Source organism: Notolepis coatsorum (genome assembly GCF_963971535.1).
Source record: "Notolepis coatsorum genome assembly, chromosome: 1".
Lineage (NCBI taxonomy): Eukaryota > Metazoa > Chordata > Actinopteri > Aulopiformes > Paralepididae > Notolepis > Notolepis coatsorum.
The window spans coordinates 79,665,641-79,687,237 of NC_140165.1; the positions used below are offsets into that span (position 1 = coordinate 79,665,641).

General features: G+C 40.9%; 1 protein-coding gene across 2 annotated transcripts in view; it reads left to right on the top strand.

The window, feature by feature from the left end:
- Nucleotides 1-20,769, top strand: part of anapc10 (anaphase promoting complex subunit 10) — a 44,176-nt gene extending 23,407 nt beyond the window's left edge. Inside the window, exons 4-6 of one of the 2 annotated variants that reach the window (XM_084325871.1) lie at nucleotides 12,080-12,200; nucleotides 17,649-17,702; nucleotides 18,477-20,769. In XM_084325871.1, the coding sequence (XP_084181997.1) occupies nucleotides 12,080-12,200; nucleotides 17,649-17,702; nucleotides 18,477-18,653 (352 nt within the window). In that variant the 3' untranslated portion in view covers nucleotides 18,654-20,769. The remainder of the gene's footprint in view (nucleotides 1-12,079; nucleotides 12,201-17,648; nucleotides 17,703-18,476) is intronic. The other variant, XM_084325872.1, reaches the window with a different exon arrangement.
- The last annotated feature ends 828 nt before the right edge of the window (nucleotides 20,770-21,597 follow it).

Here is a 21,597-nt window from a genome sequence, read left to right on the forward strand (position 1 = left end):
AACTATAAAATAGCGCCGTGCAAGCTAATTATCCTAGTCAGCCTTGTTTACTACTTGAGTCATACCTCTCTACGTCTCCTTCCGCTGTCGGCCATCTCCTTCACTGATTGGTTGTTAGTGCGTGTGCTCATATCCAAGCTTGGAGAATCGATATATCGAAACTTTGCGACCACGTTTCATGTTTATTTCGAGGAAATAATTTATCGCGATAGTTATCGTTTTATCGCCCAGCCCTACCTCAGATGCTTACGATTTTAAATAAAGGTTGAAATGAAATATATACGTGGTTGGCCCTTTAACACCTTGGGCGCCGGGGGTTGTGCCCATCAAAGTACCCAGTCTGCCACCGTTGAAAGCCTATGGAGATGTTTACCTTCTTTGCAGGGCTATAACTTTTAAAATTGTATTGCTATATTGACATTACTATGGCCCATTCAACATCGATTATCTATCGTTCAGGATGTGAGAACGTTATATTTTTTCATTCATACATTGTTGTGTTAATAGCGTTGAGAATATAAGTGTGTTTTTAATCTTTTCTCCTGTAATTCCAAAACAGTAGTTATAGGCCCTGAAGCATAATGATAGATTATCTATTGGCGTTTCTTTCCTATACACGCTATATTAAAGAATTCAAATGTATATGATCGGTATACATTATGCTTCATCATGCGTGAAGGAAAGGGGGGGGGGGGGTCGTTTATAATTCCTTGATCGTCAGTAACGGCTTTATTTAGTATGGGTTTATATATTGATCAGATGGTTTGCAGTGAAATTAATAAACAATCGGGCTGAAAATAACGTTACTGTCCTCTTACCGTTCGCCGATGAGACTGGAGGAAAAAGATCCCAATTATTTGACGCCGATCTCCTAGATCCATTTCCGGTTTGTATGGCACAATAAACGCCGAAATCATATCGATCCAAATGCACTACAGTGTTTGTCTGGAGCCACGTAACAAGATATCACTGCCGGAGGGATTTCCTCGACGCACCGATCGGCACTTCCGGTTTTGGCGAGAGTGTAACTCGCCCGACCATCCACCAGGCGGCGGTATTGAGGCGTTGCAATCTCATACAGGGTCCCGCTGGAGTCCGGAGGTTGGCTGGATGAATTATGAATGCCATGGTGAAAAAATAAAATATTGATCCCAAAAACGGCATAAGTCGTTCTTGGCGTTCAACGCTTGGCAGGCAAAAACAGCGTAACTCGTTCTTGGCGGACAAAGTGTTAAGCATGGCGCCGAAACACGTATATATATACGTGATTGGCCCCGAATGTGTTAATGCCAATATCGGCCGATAATATCAGTAGGCCGATAATATCAGACATCCCTAATAACCAGTCATAGGCTTTGTTCCATTTCCAATCCGATGGAGTACAGAGCTAAAATAATACTTTTGGACTGCATTGTATGTACTTAGGGGTGGGACGATACATCGATTCAGATCGATATATCGATCTATTATCAATAATCAAATAGGATCGATGCAACGTAAAAAGATCGATTCATATTGCGATACTCTTATTTTGAAAATCCTGCGAGTCATATCCGCCGGCGCCCAGTATTGTGAAACTCCGTGTAGACATTACAGCAGTGTTTGCGTCTGCTGTAAAGCACTACAGAGCTTCTATTTTGCGACCCGATATAAGTCTGTGCAGTTTTTTCCCCCGCAACGGGTCAAATGCATCCAACATGCGTTGCATCGTCGCCATTCCTTTTTGCCCACGTCGCGTTAAATATCTAAATGAACGTCACGTTGGCTGCTTAAGCTAAGCAGCTAACGTGAGAGAGAACAGGAGAGAACAGAGGGGAAGGAGGAGGGGTGTGGGCAGTCTACCTTTCTGTGGGGGACTGGGGGAGGGGTGTGTGTGTTACTGAGGAGGATGGACAGATAATGTTGATATTTAAACATGAATACATAATAAATGTCTTCATGATCATCATGCAACATAAAACAATTGTAGGAAGTTTGGGAGAGGAAGGGGTTTTAGCTTGCGTGTTGTGAGTTCCAAAACATTTTACTTAAAGTTTATAGCTCAATATATAAAAAGTGAACAGGAGGTCTATTTGTATTAAAAACAATCGATTGTTTTTCATTTAAATGTCTGGAAGAGCTAAAAAATAAAAACATCAATTGATATTTCCGTAGCCTTTTTTTAGTTGATCTAAATGTGACTGTGTTAAATGGGCACATAATATCGCCTCATATCGATCGCAGGCACCTGAATCGAATCGTATCGTGGCAGACTTTGTGATAACGGCTGTATGGCGACTGTCCAAACAAACTGTAGTTACCGAGAGACTAAATCGGGGAAATAATGATACCTGCCAGACGCGCCGCTCGTCACATAATCACTGCTCCAGGATACTGTGTTTGGTTAGTTTATTGGAGTTAAAAACAGTTCATATAGTATCAAAAATAAAGTGAATCACGGCTTGATTTATCATAGTGTAGCGTGCGGTCAGCAAAGTGTGACTTTCCTGTTCACCCCCTCATTATTACCGTACCTGAAACCCGCCGGTGAACAGCTGACTTTACTCATACTACAACACCACGTGACCCATTTGTAAATGACGTGACCATAACAACTCGAGTTGTCTATACCTGTCACCAACATACCGGCCCCTAATTATTACATAATCTCATTTCACAGTAATAATTACCAACACTTAATATAAAACACCACATATATATATATTTTTTTTTATATATATTTTTTTAATTATTTTTTACACAAACACAAACATAAACATGACAACATAAAATTACTGATATACAAGCATTAATTAACAGTGCACATCCAATGAAATTACCATTTAAATAAATGTAATATACAAGGTATACACCTAATACTTGCTATCTAATACCCTATACATATATGCTCTCGCTCGCTTCCCCCCCCCCCCAGGCCCCCCCCTTGGATAATCCATCCATAATCATTCGCTCCTAACCAGGCACTACCATTCAAATGCTAGTTTTTATTCTCTCCACCACTTCTAACCACCTTGTAATTTTGGATTCACTGAGACCCAAAATTCTTGCTGTAGATATTTCTAGATAAATCACTTCGAGATATGTAAGAATCTAGACCTTCCGGCACATTTTTCCCGGTTGAAACCATTGTGATGCTATCAGCTTTTTAGCCACTGTGATACCAGATAAAACCAATCTCTTTAGCTGTATAGGGACTGCAAACTCGAAAACATCATTAAACAGTAATACAGAGGGGTGTACAGGTATATTCAGAGTTAAGAGATTTGATAATTGCTGGGTCACTTCTTTCCAGAATATCTTAACTGGTGGGCAATCCCAGTACATGTGCATAAATGTACCCTCATCCCCATTTGTACATAAGGAGCATCTGGAGTCTTGTTTAAGACCCATTCTGTTCAGTCTTATAGGAGTCAGGTATGTCCTATGAATATAGTTAAGATTGATTTGTTGATGGTCCGGGTTACGTGACGCAAGTCGAACATTTGCCCAGGCTTCTTGCCAATCAAAATTTATTTCCAGGTCTGTTATATCCCAACTCCAGACTGAGTCTAGGTGGAGGATTTCATACGAGGACGTTAGTAATTGATGATAAAAATCTGATACAAAACCTCTCGATGTCTCTCTTTCATAGAAGAATTTGTGGTATCTGTGGTGTTCAATTGGTATCCTTAATGGGACACCATGAGCTAGGGCTGGGCGATATGACCAAAAACGTTATCGCGATAAAATTATAAAATTATTTTCATATAATTCGATATCGATAATTATCGTCGATATAATGTCTGTCAAGTTTAATTAACTTCTTATGCTGCTGCGAATGTCTCAAGTCGAGTTGATGTCGTCATCAGTCTGCGCACGTTAGCAGTAGCCGACAAGCGGAGTATCTCATGACAATAAATATGACACTAAAACTCTCTTCCGCCACAATATATTGAAACGACGTCCACTGTATACCCCACACTACTTAAACGTGGCCTCAGAATTCAAAACACACACATACTCGGCACGTAAATATATAAAACAACGCCGTGCAAGCTAATTAGCCTAGCAAGCCTGTTGTTTATAAGTGGTGTATTCCATGACAATGTGCTAAATATTACACTAAAATACTCTCTTCCGCCACAATATATTGAAACGACGTCCACTGTATACCCCACACTACTTAAACGTGGCCTCAGAATTCAAAACACACACAAACTCGGCACGTAAATATATAAAACAACGCCGTGCAAGCTAATTAGCCTAGCAAGCCTTGTTGTTGAGTGAGTCCTAGTACCTCTGGGTCTCCTTCCGGATCTCGTTCGCTCTCAGCCATCTCCTTCACTGATTGGTTGTTAGCTGTTGTGCGTATGCACATCACGTAACGTTGGTTGTTGTTAGTGAGTGTGCTGAGCCGAGGCTGAACGGAGCCAAGCTTGGAAATCGATATATCAAAACTTTGCGACCACGTTTCATGTTTATTTCGAGGAAATAATTTATCGCGATAGTTATCGTTATCGTTTTATCGCCCAGCCCTACCATGAGCCTTCAAACATAACAATAACTGTGCGTAAAAATAATATGTGGAACTGGTGAGATAACATTTTTTGCGTATTTCCTCATAACTACAAAAACCCTGTTTGTTGAAAACATCTCCTAATGTGTGTATGCCCTGCTTTTCCCATCTAGGGAATCTTATAGGTCGTTTTCCAATCAGGAGTGCATTGTTATTGAATAAGGGAGTATGATTGTGCCATTTATGTGGGTTAGAATATTTTTTTTGTGTTTCACGCCATATCCGGATCGCATGAGTAATAATGGGGCCAAATTCCAGTTCGCATTGCTTAATTGATAATTTGGTGTATACTATGTCCTATGTGGTGCTACTATATTTACTTCTAAATTTCTCCAGGATACTGATGCTTGGGGATCAAACCAGGTTGTCAGTGGTCTTAAAGTGTACGCCTTAAAGTAGTGGAAAAAATCTGGAAATGCCATACCTCCGTCGGCTTTGTTTCTCTGTGCGGTGGATCTTTTTATACGTGGTGGTTTGTATGCGGAAGAGTGTAATTTTTTCCAGTAACCATCTGGAGGGGGTAACGGTAGCATTGAGCTGATGAAGTTGATTCTAGGTAAGACATCCATCTTAACTATTGAAACCCGTGCCTGTACTGAGTTTTTAAGTTTTGACCACCTGTCAAAGTCGTATTTGATTTTATTTTGGATTTCTATGTAATTGTGCTTCACCGTTTGGCTTATGGTAGGGAATACTTCAACTCCCAAACATCTAAAGTGTTTAACCATTGGTATTTCTACTGGAAGGAGTATATTTTTTGCAGGGGCGTTAAGTGGAAGGAAAGCCGACTTTGGCCAATTTATCTTAAATCCCGATAGATCGCCAAAGTCATCAATCAACTTGAGAAGATGAGTCATTGCGGTGTTAGGGTTTTGCATGAACAGTATTACGTCGTCCGCATATAAACGAATTTTGTGTTGTGTGCCCTTGATTACGATTGGTTCTATGAATTGGGATTGTCTTATATATTGTGCTAAAGGCTCTAATGATAAATCGAATAGTCCGGGACTAAGAGGGCAACCCTGTCTAGAAGAGCGTGATAACGGAAAGATTTCGGAGGTGATTATACCTGTTGTAATCATGGCCGATGGGTCTTTGTATAATACTTTAATCATATCAATGAATCCTTTTCCTAACCCCATCCTTTCTAATACTGCCCATAGATACGACCATTCCAACCTATCAAAAGCTTTCATCGCATCCAGGGACAGCATCGCCTTAGGTGTGGTGTCGTCCTTGCTGGCATCTAGTACCTGTGGTAATCGTCTTATGTTATCCGTGATCAAGCGGCCTCTTATGAAGCCAGTCTGATAAGCTCAGATGTGCCGATAGCAGTCGCAGATAAATAACCATCAATTAACTCGCGACCTACCTGCACAACGCCCGCCGTCCCCCACACACACACACAAGCTACTGCATCAAAGTTACTACTTATGATTAACAAGGCATTCGTTTTGTGGCATTAACGTTATATAGTTAGTGTTACACGGACAATAACATCAGCATATTATTATTAACATTAGTTAACGCTAGCTTTCGGTTAGCTGTTCAATGCTAATAACACAACCAAGCGAACCCATCAGAGCTCCCCATCAACACCGCTCTGTCGGGAGGATGGCATTTAAGAAAGTATCTGCTGTTAAAATGACACAAACATTCGTTTTGTGGCATTAACGTTATATAGTTAGTTACACGTTCAATTACATCAGCATAGTATTTACCCGAAGATAGCAAGCAAGCCGTTCATAGTTCGGTTCCATTCCGTTGCTCATTCCGTACCCAACTACACATTCTGCAATCTGTTAATAAAGTTTTCAACCAGACAAATGTATAGAAAGGCTTTGTTTTATTATAACATTTGTTGCAGTAAAATCATTGTGTCTCGTTTGGCCATCCTGTGGAGCGCACTGGTCGGCGGGCACTGCCGGGCAGCTAACGTATTAGCTTGTTGTGGTTCTGAGTTTGACTCGCAAGCAGATCAATGGCGGCATGCCCCGAAGTAGAAAATGATTAAACGCTTGCCGATTGGTGGTAAGAACAGCAGGAGGTGGGTGCTAGCGGTGTGGCGTAATTGGCCGAATCGACTGTCAATCAAAATGGTTCCATTGCATTGGTTGAAAGCTCTGGTTGAGAGAATAGTATCCCGCTGCAGGCCGCCAGAATGGTTCCATTGCATTGGTTGAAAGCTCTGGTTGAGAAAATAGTATCCCGCTGCAGGCCGCCAGACGATACTGGGAGAGGGGTAGTGATACCATAAACATATTTCTTGATGTTTCCTTTTTTTTAAGTAAGTAAAGAGGCCTACAAATACAAACATACACATACAAATATACAGTAGTTTCAGTAAAAAAAATTAAAAGAATTAAAAAAAAAATTTAAAAAAATTACAAATACTTATTTTTTGCCACAAGTATCGGTATCGGTATCGGCCGATTGTGTTAGTTGAACAATCGGTATCGGTAGCCAATTTTCATATCGGTGCATCCCTAATTGTCGTTCTTATGGAAGTTCCCCTCCTTGATTGAGTATAAAATCATATTAAGTAGGGATGTCCCGATCGCCTTTTTTTGCTTCCGATCCGATCCCGATCATGTGATTTTAAATATCTATCGATCCGATCGTTTCCGATCCGATCTTTCACATTAGTAATAAATTTTGACGCATTTTTGTCAGAAACTGGCGGAGCGAGACAAGCACGTAAATATACACAAGCTAAGAAATCGCTAAGAAGCATAATATTTATTATAATTTTATTTCATTGTGTTTTTAGCCCTAGTTGCACTTTTGTTACAACCCCAGTTATCCCATTAGTTCCCCCAAACTTAGGTCTGTTATGTTAAGCTAAGAAATCTGCTAAGAAGCATATATTATTTATTATAATTTTATTTCATTGGGTTTTTAGCCATCGTTTTTGTGTTTATTTCATGTTTTTAACAGTGCATGAAAGATTGCGTATTACTGCAATTTTTTTTTTTAAATAAATCATAGTGGTTAAAAAATTTGGGTCGCGACTTAATGACTAAGGAAAATGTTGGTTCCCGAGGCTAGACCAGTTGAGAACCACTGCTGTAGAACATGCCTTGCTATGTCTGCTTGTTTCTTTATTTGAGCTGCCTGGTCTTCAAGAGCATGCTTTTGTTCAAGCAACTTTTGCCGAGCCATTAAGGTGGCCATGTCGGCCTCGGCTCTGAGACGTGTAGATGCATTTGAGGAAACCTTTGATCTAATAGATCTTGAACCATAATTATTGCTACTATGGTTGGATATGCTGTCCTCTGGTTGAACATCCTCTTGAGCATAATGAATACTGTGCGACTGAGGCCCAGTCACTTCCACATTTCCCACACTACCATGCTCTCCATTTTCCTCCTCTGCAACCTTATGCTGCTGCATTTCAGTAGGCCTGTTATGAGCCTCTAACTGAGGTTTGTTTCCTCTGGTTACTGAAAATCGTTAATGAATCCATCTTTGTTTATTGACCTTTGAGAACCAGTCATTTTGTTGTTCTTGTTCATCGTGTGGAATAAGAGGCACCAAATAGTTATGAAGTTCATTAGAATTGTCAGACACTTGCATCAAAACGTCAAGTTGTGCTTTAACCAGTGCAACATTTTGCTCATTTTTCATGAGCTCTTTGACATAGGTTATCAGATGTTTTATTTCCTCCACTTTCCCTTTGCATTTCTTTTGGAGTGATTCGACTTTATTTGCCAGAGCTCTTTTTTTTGTCCTGTTTTCCAACATTTTAACCACTCATTTTGAATGCACAAGAAAGTTATCACCATGAGAATCCAATTCCAATATTCAATGCATTTGCAAAGCCCGCCACATATATCAGCCACAGCAAGAGAGCAGTGCAGTGCAGCGCACGTTAATTGTTTGTTGTCACACACATGATACAAGTTTTGCCCGGCGGGCCGCGCACACACATCCACAGCGTGTTCATCATAATAACAGTTTTCCACTCGGCGGTAGAACCAGCTAAAATTTTTTCCAAACGAACCAACATGGGTCCACAGCAGAACGCAACGGGTCGCGTGAATATTTTCGGCAACCAACTTGTGTTTAGTGTTTCTCTGATTGGCCACTACACCCATGTGACCGCGGTAGCGCGAGAGAGCTGCAGCGCGGAAATAGGCTGTCTATTGCCTCGCGCTGCAGCGCGGAAATAGGCTGTCTATTGCCATTCTCTAAGACAAACTCTAACCTTAACCAGCTCCTTAACAGCGCCTAAACTTAACCCTTCTAACCGTAACCAACTCGGAAACAATGCCTAACCTTAACCAACTCCGAAACAATGCTTAAGGTTAACATGCCTAAACTTAACCGGCGAAAGAATGCACGTTAAAAAAAAAAAAAAAAAAAAAAAATTAAGGGAATCGAACTTGTCACCAACGGACCGCAGGATCCACAGCAAGGCAACGTTACCAATTGAGCTAGTTGTCGATGGTAAAAAAACGGGGGATTACTGCTACATAATGCTGCCGCGACGGAGCTCTGCTGCTGCCGCGTCGCCGCGGGCCGTGGCTAGACGCAAGTTGGGCGTGGCTAGACACAAGTTGGTTGCCTTTAATATTTAGGCCAACGGGTCGGGTTACATTACCGCAAATCCGTTGATATATGCTGGCTCGGTCCGTTTCTTTGTGCGTGTGTTAGGGATGGGTACCGAATTCGGTACTTTTACGGTACTGAACCGAAACACGTCGGTACTACCGAGTATCGATTCAAGTGAGGTACAGAGAAAAAAATATATATATAATTTTTTTAATTTGTTTTACCTTTTTTCTTTTCATGTCAACGTTCACACGCACAATATATGCTTACCTAGGATTTGACTTGATTCAACAACAAAGCAGTCGGAGCAATGGCAAGCTGAAAACGGTCGAAATTGTAGTTATTTGAAGTTTGGATTTTTTTTCACGACTGAGGTAGTTAAATAAAATTGAGACTAAAGTACCGAAAAAAGGTACCGTTGGGTACCGGTATTGATTCACATGTACCGGTACCGTATCGGTTCAAATGTGAAAGGTACCTATCCCTAGCGTGTGTGCATGCGTTGCTCTTTTGCTCCGCGTCCAATAATGTCTGATTTATCGGGACCTTTCGTGGCTCCAATCCTTACCTGACCCCTAGACGATTGCACCTAATGGGTCTCAGACCGGACTCTCGATGCTCCTTGTGTTCAAACGATGCTATTGGAACATATATGCATATGTATTGGGAATGCCCTCCTCCTGTCGAGACTTTCTGGGAAAATGTCACCACTCTTATCAGAATTTTTGTCTCTGACCATACCGACACTGCCTTCTGTATTGTTGTTGAATGATGTTTCTCAGTTATCGACCTCTGTACATGTAAAGAGACTCGTTTTGGCGGGTCTTACGGCTGCCAAAAAGTTGATAGCGTCACGCTGGATTCAACCGGATAAAATGTGCCGGAAGGCATGGGTTCTCACTCGATGTGATTTATCTAGAGATATCCACTGCACAAATTTTAGGTGTTAATGAAGCCAGCATAGCAGTATGGATAGCTGTGGTGGATAAGATAAAGGAACGCATATAAATTTGGAATTTTCTAATGCTGAATGCAGTAGTGGATGTATAGTCCAAGTGGGGGTCCTGAGGGGGGGGGGGGGGGGGGGGGGGGGCGAGCAAGAGCCCATGTATTGTATTTATTATTTGTATGTCTTTTAATTAGAGCTGGGCATAGATTACATTTTTTTTATCTAGATTAATCTACCTGCAATCCTGGAATTAATCTAGATGAACCCATTCTATGCCGGGCATTGTACCCATCATTGTACCCTCTCTGCCAGCGCTATAAGTCTATGGAGATGTTCACCTTTTTTGCAGGGATATAACTTTTTAAATTGTATTGCTAAATTGACATTACTATGGCCCATTCAACATCAATTATCTATCGTTCAGGATGTAGGAACGTTTTACTTTTTCATTCACACATTCATACTAAAATACCGTCTAGAGTATAAATATGTTTTTATCGTTTTCTGCTGTATTTCATAGAACGTGAGATATAGGCATAAATGCATATATTAGATGATCAAATGCAGTTTGATACCGATCAATGTTATATTAAAAATTTCAACTATACATGGTCATCTGCGGGTGAACGGAGGGGGGGGGGTCGTTTATAATTCAATGACCGACGTTAAATGATTCATGTAGTATGGGTGATATATTGATCACAGCAGTTTGTATCGAAAATGGTAAAGAAAAACACTGAAACTCACCCCAGTCTCCTCGTAGCGTTGGGCGATGAGAGTGGAGCAAAAAGATCGCTATTATGGGATGTTGATCGATGCGATCCATTTCCGGTTTGTATATTACTAATACACGTCCAAATCATGTTGATTATTGAGTTATGGCAAAGATCAATATCCACAGTGTCTGTATTGAGCCCCGGGACGATAAGCGAGTGGCCGGACGAAAATAGGGAACGGACCAAGCACTTCCGGGCACTTCCGGTTTGGCAACTCGTCGATCGGCCACGAGGTGGCGGTATTGAAGCGTTGCAGAGTTGTGATGGCCCAGACAGCATCACCCAAGACTCCGTGGGTGAAATATGAATACCATGACGAAAATATGAAATATTGATCTAAAAAACGCCTTACAGAGTTATTGGCAGACAACGCATGGCGGAGAAACCCGCCTTAACACATGAATGGCAGAGAATGGGTTAAAATGGCAAAAAAAAAAAAATTTTAAGTCTGCCGAAGACATTAAAAATATGTGTGTTCTACCCAAATAATGACCAGAGGAGGAGATTTATCCTCTCCTCTTCATCTGAGGAGTCACTAGCTGTTCTATCTCCTTGTTCAACAGCATGAACATGTCTCTTCTTTTTGTAATTTCCAGTGTTTCTTTTTAAACCAGATTTATCGTAATTTTCTGTGCCCTTCCTTTGATGCCATTTCCATTGTTACACTGATATCGACAGCTCTCTCCAGTGTCAAATCACTCTGTCAGTAGTTTCTTCTGTGCACCTTCATTTCTTAATCCACACACAAACTATACTAACGGCCCAGCTCTACTTTTAATCTACTTTCATTCTGATTTAATTACTGGACTGTCATTATTGTTATTATTATTTCTGTTATTGTCCTGTGATTTATCGTTGATTATTACTGTTACTGTACAGTTTGTCTTGTTTCATGTTAAAAAAAGGGAAAATAAAAAACATTTGTAAAAAAAAAAAAATTGATTGTTTTTTTCATTTAAATGTCTGGAAGAGCTCAAAAATTTAAACATCAATTGATATTTTCGTAGCCTTTTTTTAGTTGATCTAAATGTGACTGATTGTGTTAAATGGGCACATAATATCGCCTCATATCAATCGCAGGCACCTGAATCGAATCGTATCGTGGCAGACTTTGTGATATCGGCAAATATCGTATTGTTGTCCAACGAATCGATATCGTATCGTGATGAAACTGGTGATTCCCACCCGTTACTATACAGTATGACACTGTATCTAAGTACTGTTGTTGTTGTTGTTGTTGTACAGGAGGAAGACCACTGTGAAGATGTTGTGTATCTATGCTGATTATAAATCGGATGAGAGTTACACTCCCAGTAAGATATCAGTCAGAGTGGGAAATAACTTCCACAATCTACAAGAGATCAGGGTAAGAATATTTATTATATGATATTGTGTTATATATTACATTATACTATATTATATACAGTTATATTATACTATATTATATTAATATATAATAAAACAGATTAGAGTGGGGAATAACTTTCCTGCAGGAGATCAGGGTAACAAGAGATTATATTGGAATAATGGTGTAATATATTGCATAACTGTAATATATAAATGTTGCATATATAGCGCTTTTAGCCAAAGCGCTTTACAATTTTTCTTCCTCACATTCACCCATTCACAGACCGAAGGTAACCATGCAAGGTGCCAACCTGCTCATCGGGAGCAATTAGGGGTTAAGTGTCTTGCTCAATTGGATTCAAGTCAGGTGATTGACTTGGCCGTTGCATAACTTTGCCTTAAAGGTCACATGCATTATAAATGTATTTTTTCAGTGTCTAGCATTGTATTATAGTAATAGTAGTTAGTATCAATGTGTCTGTGTCTCTAAATACCATATTGGCGGATTGCTCTCATTCAGCTCAGACCATTTCCTGGTCGAAAAAATCAGGTCATTCTGATTTGACTCGCATTGTGACGTCACGTGGCGAGGATGGAGCGGATAGTTTGGATGGCTAGGATGGCTTAGAGTAGATGACAGAGTACAGCAACTTGCAATGGGCCTGGTCTACAAGATACACTACACGACCAAGGTACCCATGTACATGGCAAAATACTTCCCAAAGGTCAGTGAATACCACGATCACAACACCAGAGGGAGCTCCACAAATCATGTTAAACCCAGATTCGGCTCAAATAAGGGACTAAACACGTTTCGCAATTATGCCACATCAATGTGGAACGCCCTACCCAAAGCTGTAAAGGAATGTGGATCACTACCCACTTTCAAAACCTCTCAAGAGACACCTACGGGAGACTGCAATGCAACACTGGCCCCTGTAAATATCCTAACCCAACCCCCTCCAATGTACAGTCATTTACCTAGTATGGTCTTGTCAATAGTCCAATGTACAATTTTGTTTGTTTGTACAGAGTCCCCCCCCCCCCCCCCCCCCCCTCAATGTACAGTTTTGCTTGTTTATACAATGTGCCCCCCCCCCCACCCACCTCCAATGTAAATTACCCAGTATGGTTGTCAATATCCCAGTGTACCCAACCCCCCCCACCCAACCTCCTCCAATGTACAGTTTCTACGTCAAATGTATATACTCCCTTTTCTTGACTCCTTCTGTATCACAAACAGTACTGTATTTGCAAATCTGGTATGTCATAAATGTATAGATGTAGCAGTACTGACTATCTGTATGTCATGTATGTCATATATGTCCTGATGAATTGAAAATGGGGGACCCTGGTGTAAACAAGACGAAAGTCTTTCTCTGGTCTGCATCCCCTTAACAATTGTGTGTATTGAGCTGTACTGTATTGTACCCATTCTGCAATCTGTTAATAAAGTTTTCAATCAATCAATCAATAGTGATCCGATTGGCTCTGTGGTTGTAGCGCGAGAGAGAGGGAGAAATACACCCTCGCGACAGAGCACACACACATACACACGCGCGCGTCGCACTGTCGGGGAGAGAGAGAGAGACAAGGGGACCTGCTAATCTCACACATGCAGCCCTGTTTACACAGTGCTCTCTCTCTCGATTCGGGAGCATAACTAACGCCCCGTCTATAGCGCGCGGCACAGTGCACCACTTTCTGAAACGGGAGAGGGAGAGAGAGACAAGGGGACCTGCTAATCTCACAGACGCAGCCCTGTTTATCTCTCTATCTCTCTATCTCTCTCTCTCTCGTATCACGCTGTGTGGGTGACTGTCACTGAAAGTGCTTATGGGCGGAGCCCAGCCAATAACGGGCTAAAATCCTGAGGCTGGAAAATGATTCTTTTGAGTCCATTAGAAATATAAAACAATGTGTTTTTTTTTTTTTTAAATAAACCTTACAGATGTCTTCCATAGACTCACAGGAATTGTGTAAAGTTGCCCAAATAGTGCTAGGAATAGCAATACATGTCCCCTTTAAAAACTATTTGGCTGCTTTCGCAGTATGCTTCGGGGTCATTGTCCATCTGCACTGTGAAGTGCCATCCAATGAGTTCTAGGCCTTTCCCCAACTAAGGATTTGTATAGTCAACTTTGATTAGCCAAAATGTGCAGATAGTCGACTGGTTTTTGCATTCGACTAAGAAGTTGACAGTCGACTAGGGCTCCTTTCGGTCGATTAGTCAACTATTCGACTAGTCGGGGTCAGCCCTAATGAGTTCTAAAGCATTTGGCTGAATACGAGCAGATAATATTGCCTGAAACATGTCAGAATTCATTCTGCTGCTTTAGTTAGCAGTCACATCGTCAATAAATAAATACAAGGGAACCTGTTCCACTGGCAGCCATACATGTCCAGTGTCCACACCATAACACTACCACTAGGCCTGTCACGATAACACATTTTGCTGGGCGATTAATTGTCCCAGAAATTATTGCGATAAGTGATATTATTGCGGTTTTGAGAGAAATAATTTTTTTGAGAAATGTATTTCCCAAAAGTTTTCAATCAACTTAATATAATGATAATAGCATAATAATGCAAGGAAACCGTTTCAAAGTGCAATAAACCTTTATTTAACATTGGAAGACATTTTAAATATCCTAAATTACTACCTAACCAATCAGATATGAGGTAGCGTCAGAAACAGAGTAACCTCGTTCCCAGTTTTATCTCCGTGAGAGCAATGATAAAACGAGCAGAGCAATGTGTGTGGACAAGAGGCAGGTTGCTACGTTTACTGTAGGAAGGGGCTTTTAGACCCATGTTTTAATTTTTTGCTTCGAAAAGAGGGACGTGGGACATTAGGTAAAATGGCTGTGCAGTATACAACCAAAAGCGGGACACCTGGTCACCCTAATTGTGGCTCGCGTTTGTTTACTGTGGCTCGCGGATTATGTGATGGGCAAGCTACTTGGAAAATGTAGTAAGCTACACTACCAGTTACTCTCGATTAAAATATAGCTCAACAATAATCAAATAAACACAAATATATACTATCTCTATTGGAATGGAGACTTTTCAGCACAGGATAAACTAGGGATGGGCAAAAAAAAACAGATCGATTGATCACATGATGTACTTGAGTACTCGTGGAGGAAAACGCTGTACAAAATAAACGTCTTTTCCGGTGTTTTAGACTTTGCTCTTTTATTTTGAAACCCACCGACCGGAAGTATTGTTGTTATTATCCTAGCAGAACCTATGAGCGGACAACTTGTGTCGTCCGGTTCTGTGTTTTTGAGCTAATGATAAAACAAATGTTGAGATTGTTGGTGAACAACTAACTTTAGGTTAGTTTTAACGTTAGCTACTAACGTTAGATGCAGCTACTACAGGCAATCAACGATGAGGAGGAAGCGTCATAGCATCAACGCTAGATCTTTAATCTTTATTTAGCAGTCCAGTTTCTCCGGGCAGTAGCGTATAGCGTTTGTTCACGCTACATCACTACTTGGGTCTAAAAATAGCTACACTACAAAGAACGCTACTTGGTTCAAAAGGAGCAACGCTACCATCACGCTACTGAGAAATGTAGTTAAGCTATGTAGCGTTGCTACTGCCCAACATACGCATGGTGCTCACAGGAGCTCCCGTGCTGTACTCTGTAGTAACGCCAGCGGCCTGCCTCCCCACACGGAGAGGTACTGGTTCCCGCCTCATTAAAACAAACACGCAAATAGCAATTAATTGCGCCCATCAAAATCATTGCATTCATTTTCATTATTGCGCGATAAATTGATTTATTGCTTATTGCAACAGGCCTAACTACCACCACCATGCTTCAGTGCTTCACTGATGCTTTGGATCATGAGAAGTTTCTTTCCTTCTCTAATTAAAGCTGAAAGTCTGCACTTAAAGCTGTGGCGGTGTAGTGAGCCAAAATGTGGATAATTGTGTTGATGTCCAAATATTTACAATTAGACTGTATATTACATTAGATATTTAATATTATGAATCAAGGTGGGGAATAACTTTATGAATTAGGCATGGGCATTTTTAAGAAATTCAGAACGATTGATCGCATGCTATACTCGAGTGATCGTGTATTACTCAAAAAGGGGGAAAAAACACAAAACAAATATATATACCGGTATATATATTTTGGATTTTTTAAATTATTTTTTTTTAAATTTTTCCCCTTTCATCACGTATATGTTTAAGGAAACCAACAAACAGTTATAATCTTACACATACAAAAAATATTTAATAAAAGATATTAATAATTCAAGATGGATTCTTCTCATAGCTACGAGTACTCGATTAAGCCCATCCCTAATATGAATGTAGAGCAGGGGTCGGCAATAGGCGGCCCGCGGGCCGAAATTGGCCCGCCAGCAATAATTTCTGGCCCGTCAGTTTATTTTGAGAATATGATATTTATTTTATTTTCATCATATTATTTTTATTATATGCATACTTTATGTTTTATCCATGTTGAGAGTGAATAACATGGTATAGAGTGAGGTGCAATGCACCGTATACTAGGCTTGCTCAAAGTGAGGTGGACAGCGCGTGGTGCTGAAATGGGAAACACAGTCCATGAAATAAAAACACCAGTTCAGTAAGACATTCAAGCTTTATCTTTACTCATGACTGACGGCACCACACATGCATGTGAACAGTAATGCAATTAAAAACAATGCAAAAACAATGCAATTAAACTTTAAACAAAAAGAGTGCTTGAAGAAGCTCCTGAAATGACGGCGCTATAGGTATTTGAATTATTTACGAGACATTCGGAAGTCCATTAGCTCCATTTCCAGTGCAGCCTCATCTAACAAGGTTAACTATCATAATCGATCGTCCCACTATATTCCTTTATCCGTAATTGATCAGTCTCCCCAGTTAGTAGCTAGTTAGCGGAAGTGTCAATAATCTATCGCGGGGGATTCCCCAATCTGGATGCGTCAGCCCCAGTCTCCTCCGTAGACCAGACCGTCTCATTTAACAAGACGAGGCTTGTTTAAGATTCAATAAGTATAATAATAAGTAAGACAACGGATAAGTTTAACGAATTCCATATAAATCGATAGTTTTAACATTAAACATTCAACATTAAACTGGTCCGTGGCTGTCAGATAGACGGTTGCGCGCGCGTAATGTAGGATAGACCGATAGAGAGGCGCTTTATAATACAATGGAAAAAAGACAAAGGTATAATGTTCAGTGCATGTATATGTCGTTTACAGTTTATTATGCCACCTATGCAGCTTGTTTATTTTGACAGAGTTAAAAAAAATTCACTATCATTATATTAAATTAGCCATTGTTTTTGGTTCTGGCCCGCCAAACAATGGCTTGGGGAAAAATTGGCCCGCGGCCAAACCTAATTGCCGACCCCTGATGTAGAGTATATATTTGTATCAGTAAAACATCCCACGTTCTGCCCCCCCCCCCCACTCCTCCCTCCCTGCAGCAGTTGGAGATGGTGGAGCCGAGTGGGTGGATCCATATCTCACTATTGGACCAGGTAAATGTTTCTTAAAGGAACACGCCAACATTTTGGGAAATTAGCCTGATGTCTACTCCAGAGAGAGACAAGAAGATAGATTTCCTCTCTGTGCGTTCAGTAGAAAAGCTTTAAAAAAAAATGTACACTCTTTTTTTAGAGCATTTGTGAACAATCTTAGAGCTTCTGAATGAAGTGATTGTTCTCATTCTTTTATATTTCTGTCAGACTAGAAGCTTTTGAAAATTTAACTGACACCAATCAAATGTTTCAAAGCATCGATGTGGTCCAACGCAAGAGACACCGGGTTTGACTCCGGCTGTCGGCGTTGCCTCCGGCTTGGGCCGGCCGTCATACTAACTCAATTGGCAGAGTTAGCGGGTGGAAGTTGATGGGTGGTAATCTGGACGTTGTGGACAGCGACTCCTACAGGTCGGTCAGGGCGCCTGCACAGCAGAGACAGGAAAATGGCGGGGGTAGTAATAACTGTAGTGTGAGCCTCCCACACGTTACACCTTGCCAAATGAGGGGACACGTGATGCAAGGCTTCTGTCCTCCCTACAACCGACCAGTGGGGGGCATATGCGAGCAACGTTCAAGACAGGGGAGGCAGAATTGGCATGGCTAAATTGGGATGGGAGAAAAATAGAAAGAGGAGAAAAAGTGGATAAAAAAAAAGCATTGATGTGGTCATTTTTATAAATATTTTGTAATCAATTTATTCAATTCAGTTGATTAATTGTGACACGCCTACTTCATACGCTCGTTTACGTGTTTTGTGTGCCATCCCTCCAGGTAAACAACCCAATCCGGACCTTTATGATCCAGATTGCGGTTCTGGCCAACCACCAGAACGGCCGGGACACCCACATGAGGCAGATCAAAGTCTACACCCCTGTGGAGGAGAGCTCCATCGGCAAGTTCCCACGATGCACCACGGTGGACTTCATGATGTACAGAACTATCAGATGATTCCGGACTGGAGCCCCGGACTGGACCTCTAGACTGGACCTCTAGACTGGACCTCTAGACCCTCTGGACTAGACCTCTAGACTGAACCTATGGACTGGACCTCTAGACTGAACCTATAGACTGGACCTATAGACTGGACCTCTGGACTGGATCACTGGACTAGAGCCCTGGACTGGAGCCCTGGACTGAACCTCTAGACTGGACCTCTAGACTGGATCACTGGAAGGGCATGATCCAATATCAACCCCTCACTAAACCCTCTCCACCCTGGGTGCGTTTTAGAATATATTGTCTTTGGAAACACCTGTTGTGGAACATCTGAACGCCGCCTTGTGGGATATGAGCCTCTTGAAAGGACTATTCATCGTCTCCAGGACCAGTTGTGTAAATGTGTACTTATTATTATTATTATTATTACTGTATTATTATTATTCCCATCCAGTCACCACTCCTACTGTTTGGTAGTGTCTCGATCCCATAGCCTGGAAGGACGTTTTCATATTTTATCCTCAAAGCACTAACTCGTTATCATAAACCTGTCCCTTACCCTAACCATTTATAAACATGTCCCTTACCGTAACCATTTATAAACCTCCCTAACCATTAATAAACATGTCTCTTACCTTAACCATTTATAAACCTCTCTTACCTTAACCATTTATAAACCGGTCTCTTACCTTAACCATTTATAAACCTGTCTCTTACCATAACCATTTATAAACCTCTCTTACCGTAACCATTTAGAAACCTCCCTTACGCCGGTCCAAGCCCCATTTCATTCTTGCAAGGAAGGATAATAACGATAATCTAGCGTTGATTTCAGGAAGATTCGATAATCGGGGCGAAAAATGACAACGTGATAACTGGATTTCACTAAAGGGCTATTTTCGCGTCTTTTCCTGGGATTACTCAGAATCACCCAAACTATACTCATATTCAAAACGGTATAAAATGGAAATGTACGGATGAAAAAACAATCCGTTTTTTGCATGTTGACCAAAAGCAACTCACTGACAATCGACGGTGTTATTAGATCCATAGCTATAATATAAAATATATTTTAAGCACTCGCAAGTTTGGCAGTCTCCCCATTGACTTTCAGCGATGGCGTTCTACCCAGAAGGTAAACAGCAACCCCTGGCGCTGAATGAGTTAACCATTTATAAACCTGTCCTTTACCTTAACCATTTATAAACCTGTCCCCTAACCATAACCCTAACCGTAATCACTCCCATTATCTACAAATTAAAGATAAATGTTCAAACGTCGTTCCCACCGATGGGATCTAGACACTGCCCTTCTGTTACTGTTTTCTCCTCATCCTCCTGAGACAGTTTCCCACAATGCACCACGTCAGGTTTATAACAGCCTTTGGGTTCATCACCCTAAAACTAAAAGCCAATTTAGCTGGAGTGTCCTACTCGGTAAATATGGTTGATGATGTTGGTAAGTAACCTGATATGTGTCTCTGCTGTCGTACTGTAACTATCAGTCTGTGTTCTGTTAATCATTACCAAGATAACATCTGATGAGAAGAAACCGAAATAACATCAGGGCTGTTCCCTTTGAATCCATTACTCTGTTCATCGGTTTGTTTGGTCTTAGTCCGCCAATAATCTGTTCGTTTTGTTAGTCGTTTTTCAAGGCTTTTCTTTGTTTTTCATGAGTTTACTGAAACATGTTGAGCACATCTCTGGTAAACACTAGATTTATTTAGAGAACTGATCTTCTTGTCTGGCTCTGGGCGAGATGGCAAATAAGTCCTGAGATTTTGGAGTGTTCCTTTAAATCAATCATCGATTAGTCGATCCCAAATTTCCCCAAGGGGAGCAATATTGTAATGTCTTATCTCTTAAGTGCCATGACTATTTTGACACCTTGTGTGTTTTTAGAACATATTGTCTTTGGAAACACACCTGTCGTGGGACATCTGAACCTGTTGTGGGATATGAGCCTCTTGAAAGGACGAGTTGACAAAGTGCCTATTAGTGGACCGAGTGCTTGTTGAAGGGAGGACGGACATTAGTCTCCTGTGCCTAAATATTCTATACGTTAATAAACATCTGTTATTGTTTGCTGTTGAATTTTCTATTTTAAATTTGCTTTTGTTCATTTATGTTTTTGTTTTGTATTCATTATTCTTGGGTTGACCCTAGTTCAATCAAAGCTTCAATCACCACCATAATAATGGGTGAAAAGGTGGGTTTTGAGGGCTGTTTTAACCCTTTCACTGCCATACTACAGACGGTTAACCTTTCACTACCACACTACAGACGGTTAACGTTTCACTACCACACTACAGAATGTTAACCTTTCACTACCACACTACAGAAGGTTAACCTTTCACTACCACACTACAGACGGTTAACCTTTCACTACCACACTACAGACGGTTAACCTTTCACTACCACACTACAGAAGGTTAACCTTTCACTACCACACTACAGAAGGTTAACCTTTCACTACCACACTACAGACTGTTAACCTTTCACTACCACACTACAGATGGTTAATCCTTTCACAACACGTTGGTGAGGACGTACATTATCTATTGTTATACAACGGCATGCAAATTTCTCGATTCTGATTGGCCATTTACACGTCTTTATTGGCAACAATCCACGGTCCTGGGCTCAGGACCCGCCCACAACCGAATCACATATCACTCCCCGGCTCACTCCGGGAGAAAACAAGATCGTGGACAACAAATGGTTATGTTGAAAGCACCATAACGACTAAATATGAAGCGATTCTGTCAAGGGGAATGTGTTAGTCCTTTAAACAATGTTGGATGATGTAATTGATGGGTCTTGAGTCAATCTAGAACAAAAGAAAAATCGCGGATTGATTGATTGATTAATTGATTGATTTAAATTTCTTCCTTCCTACTTTCTACTGACTGCAGCGTTCTCTCTCACACTGTCCGACGCTGGCGTACCCACAA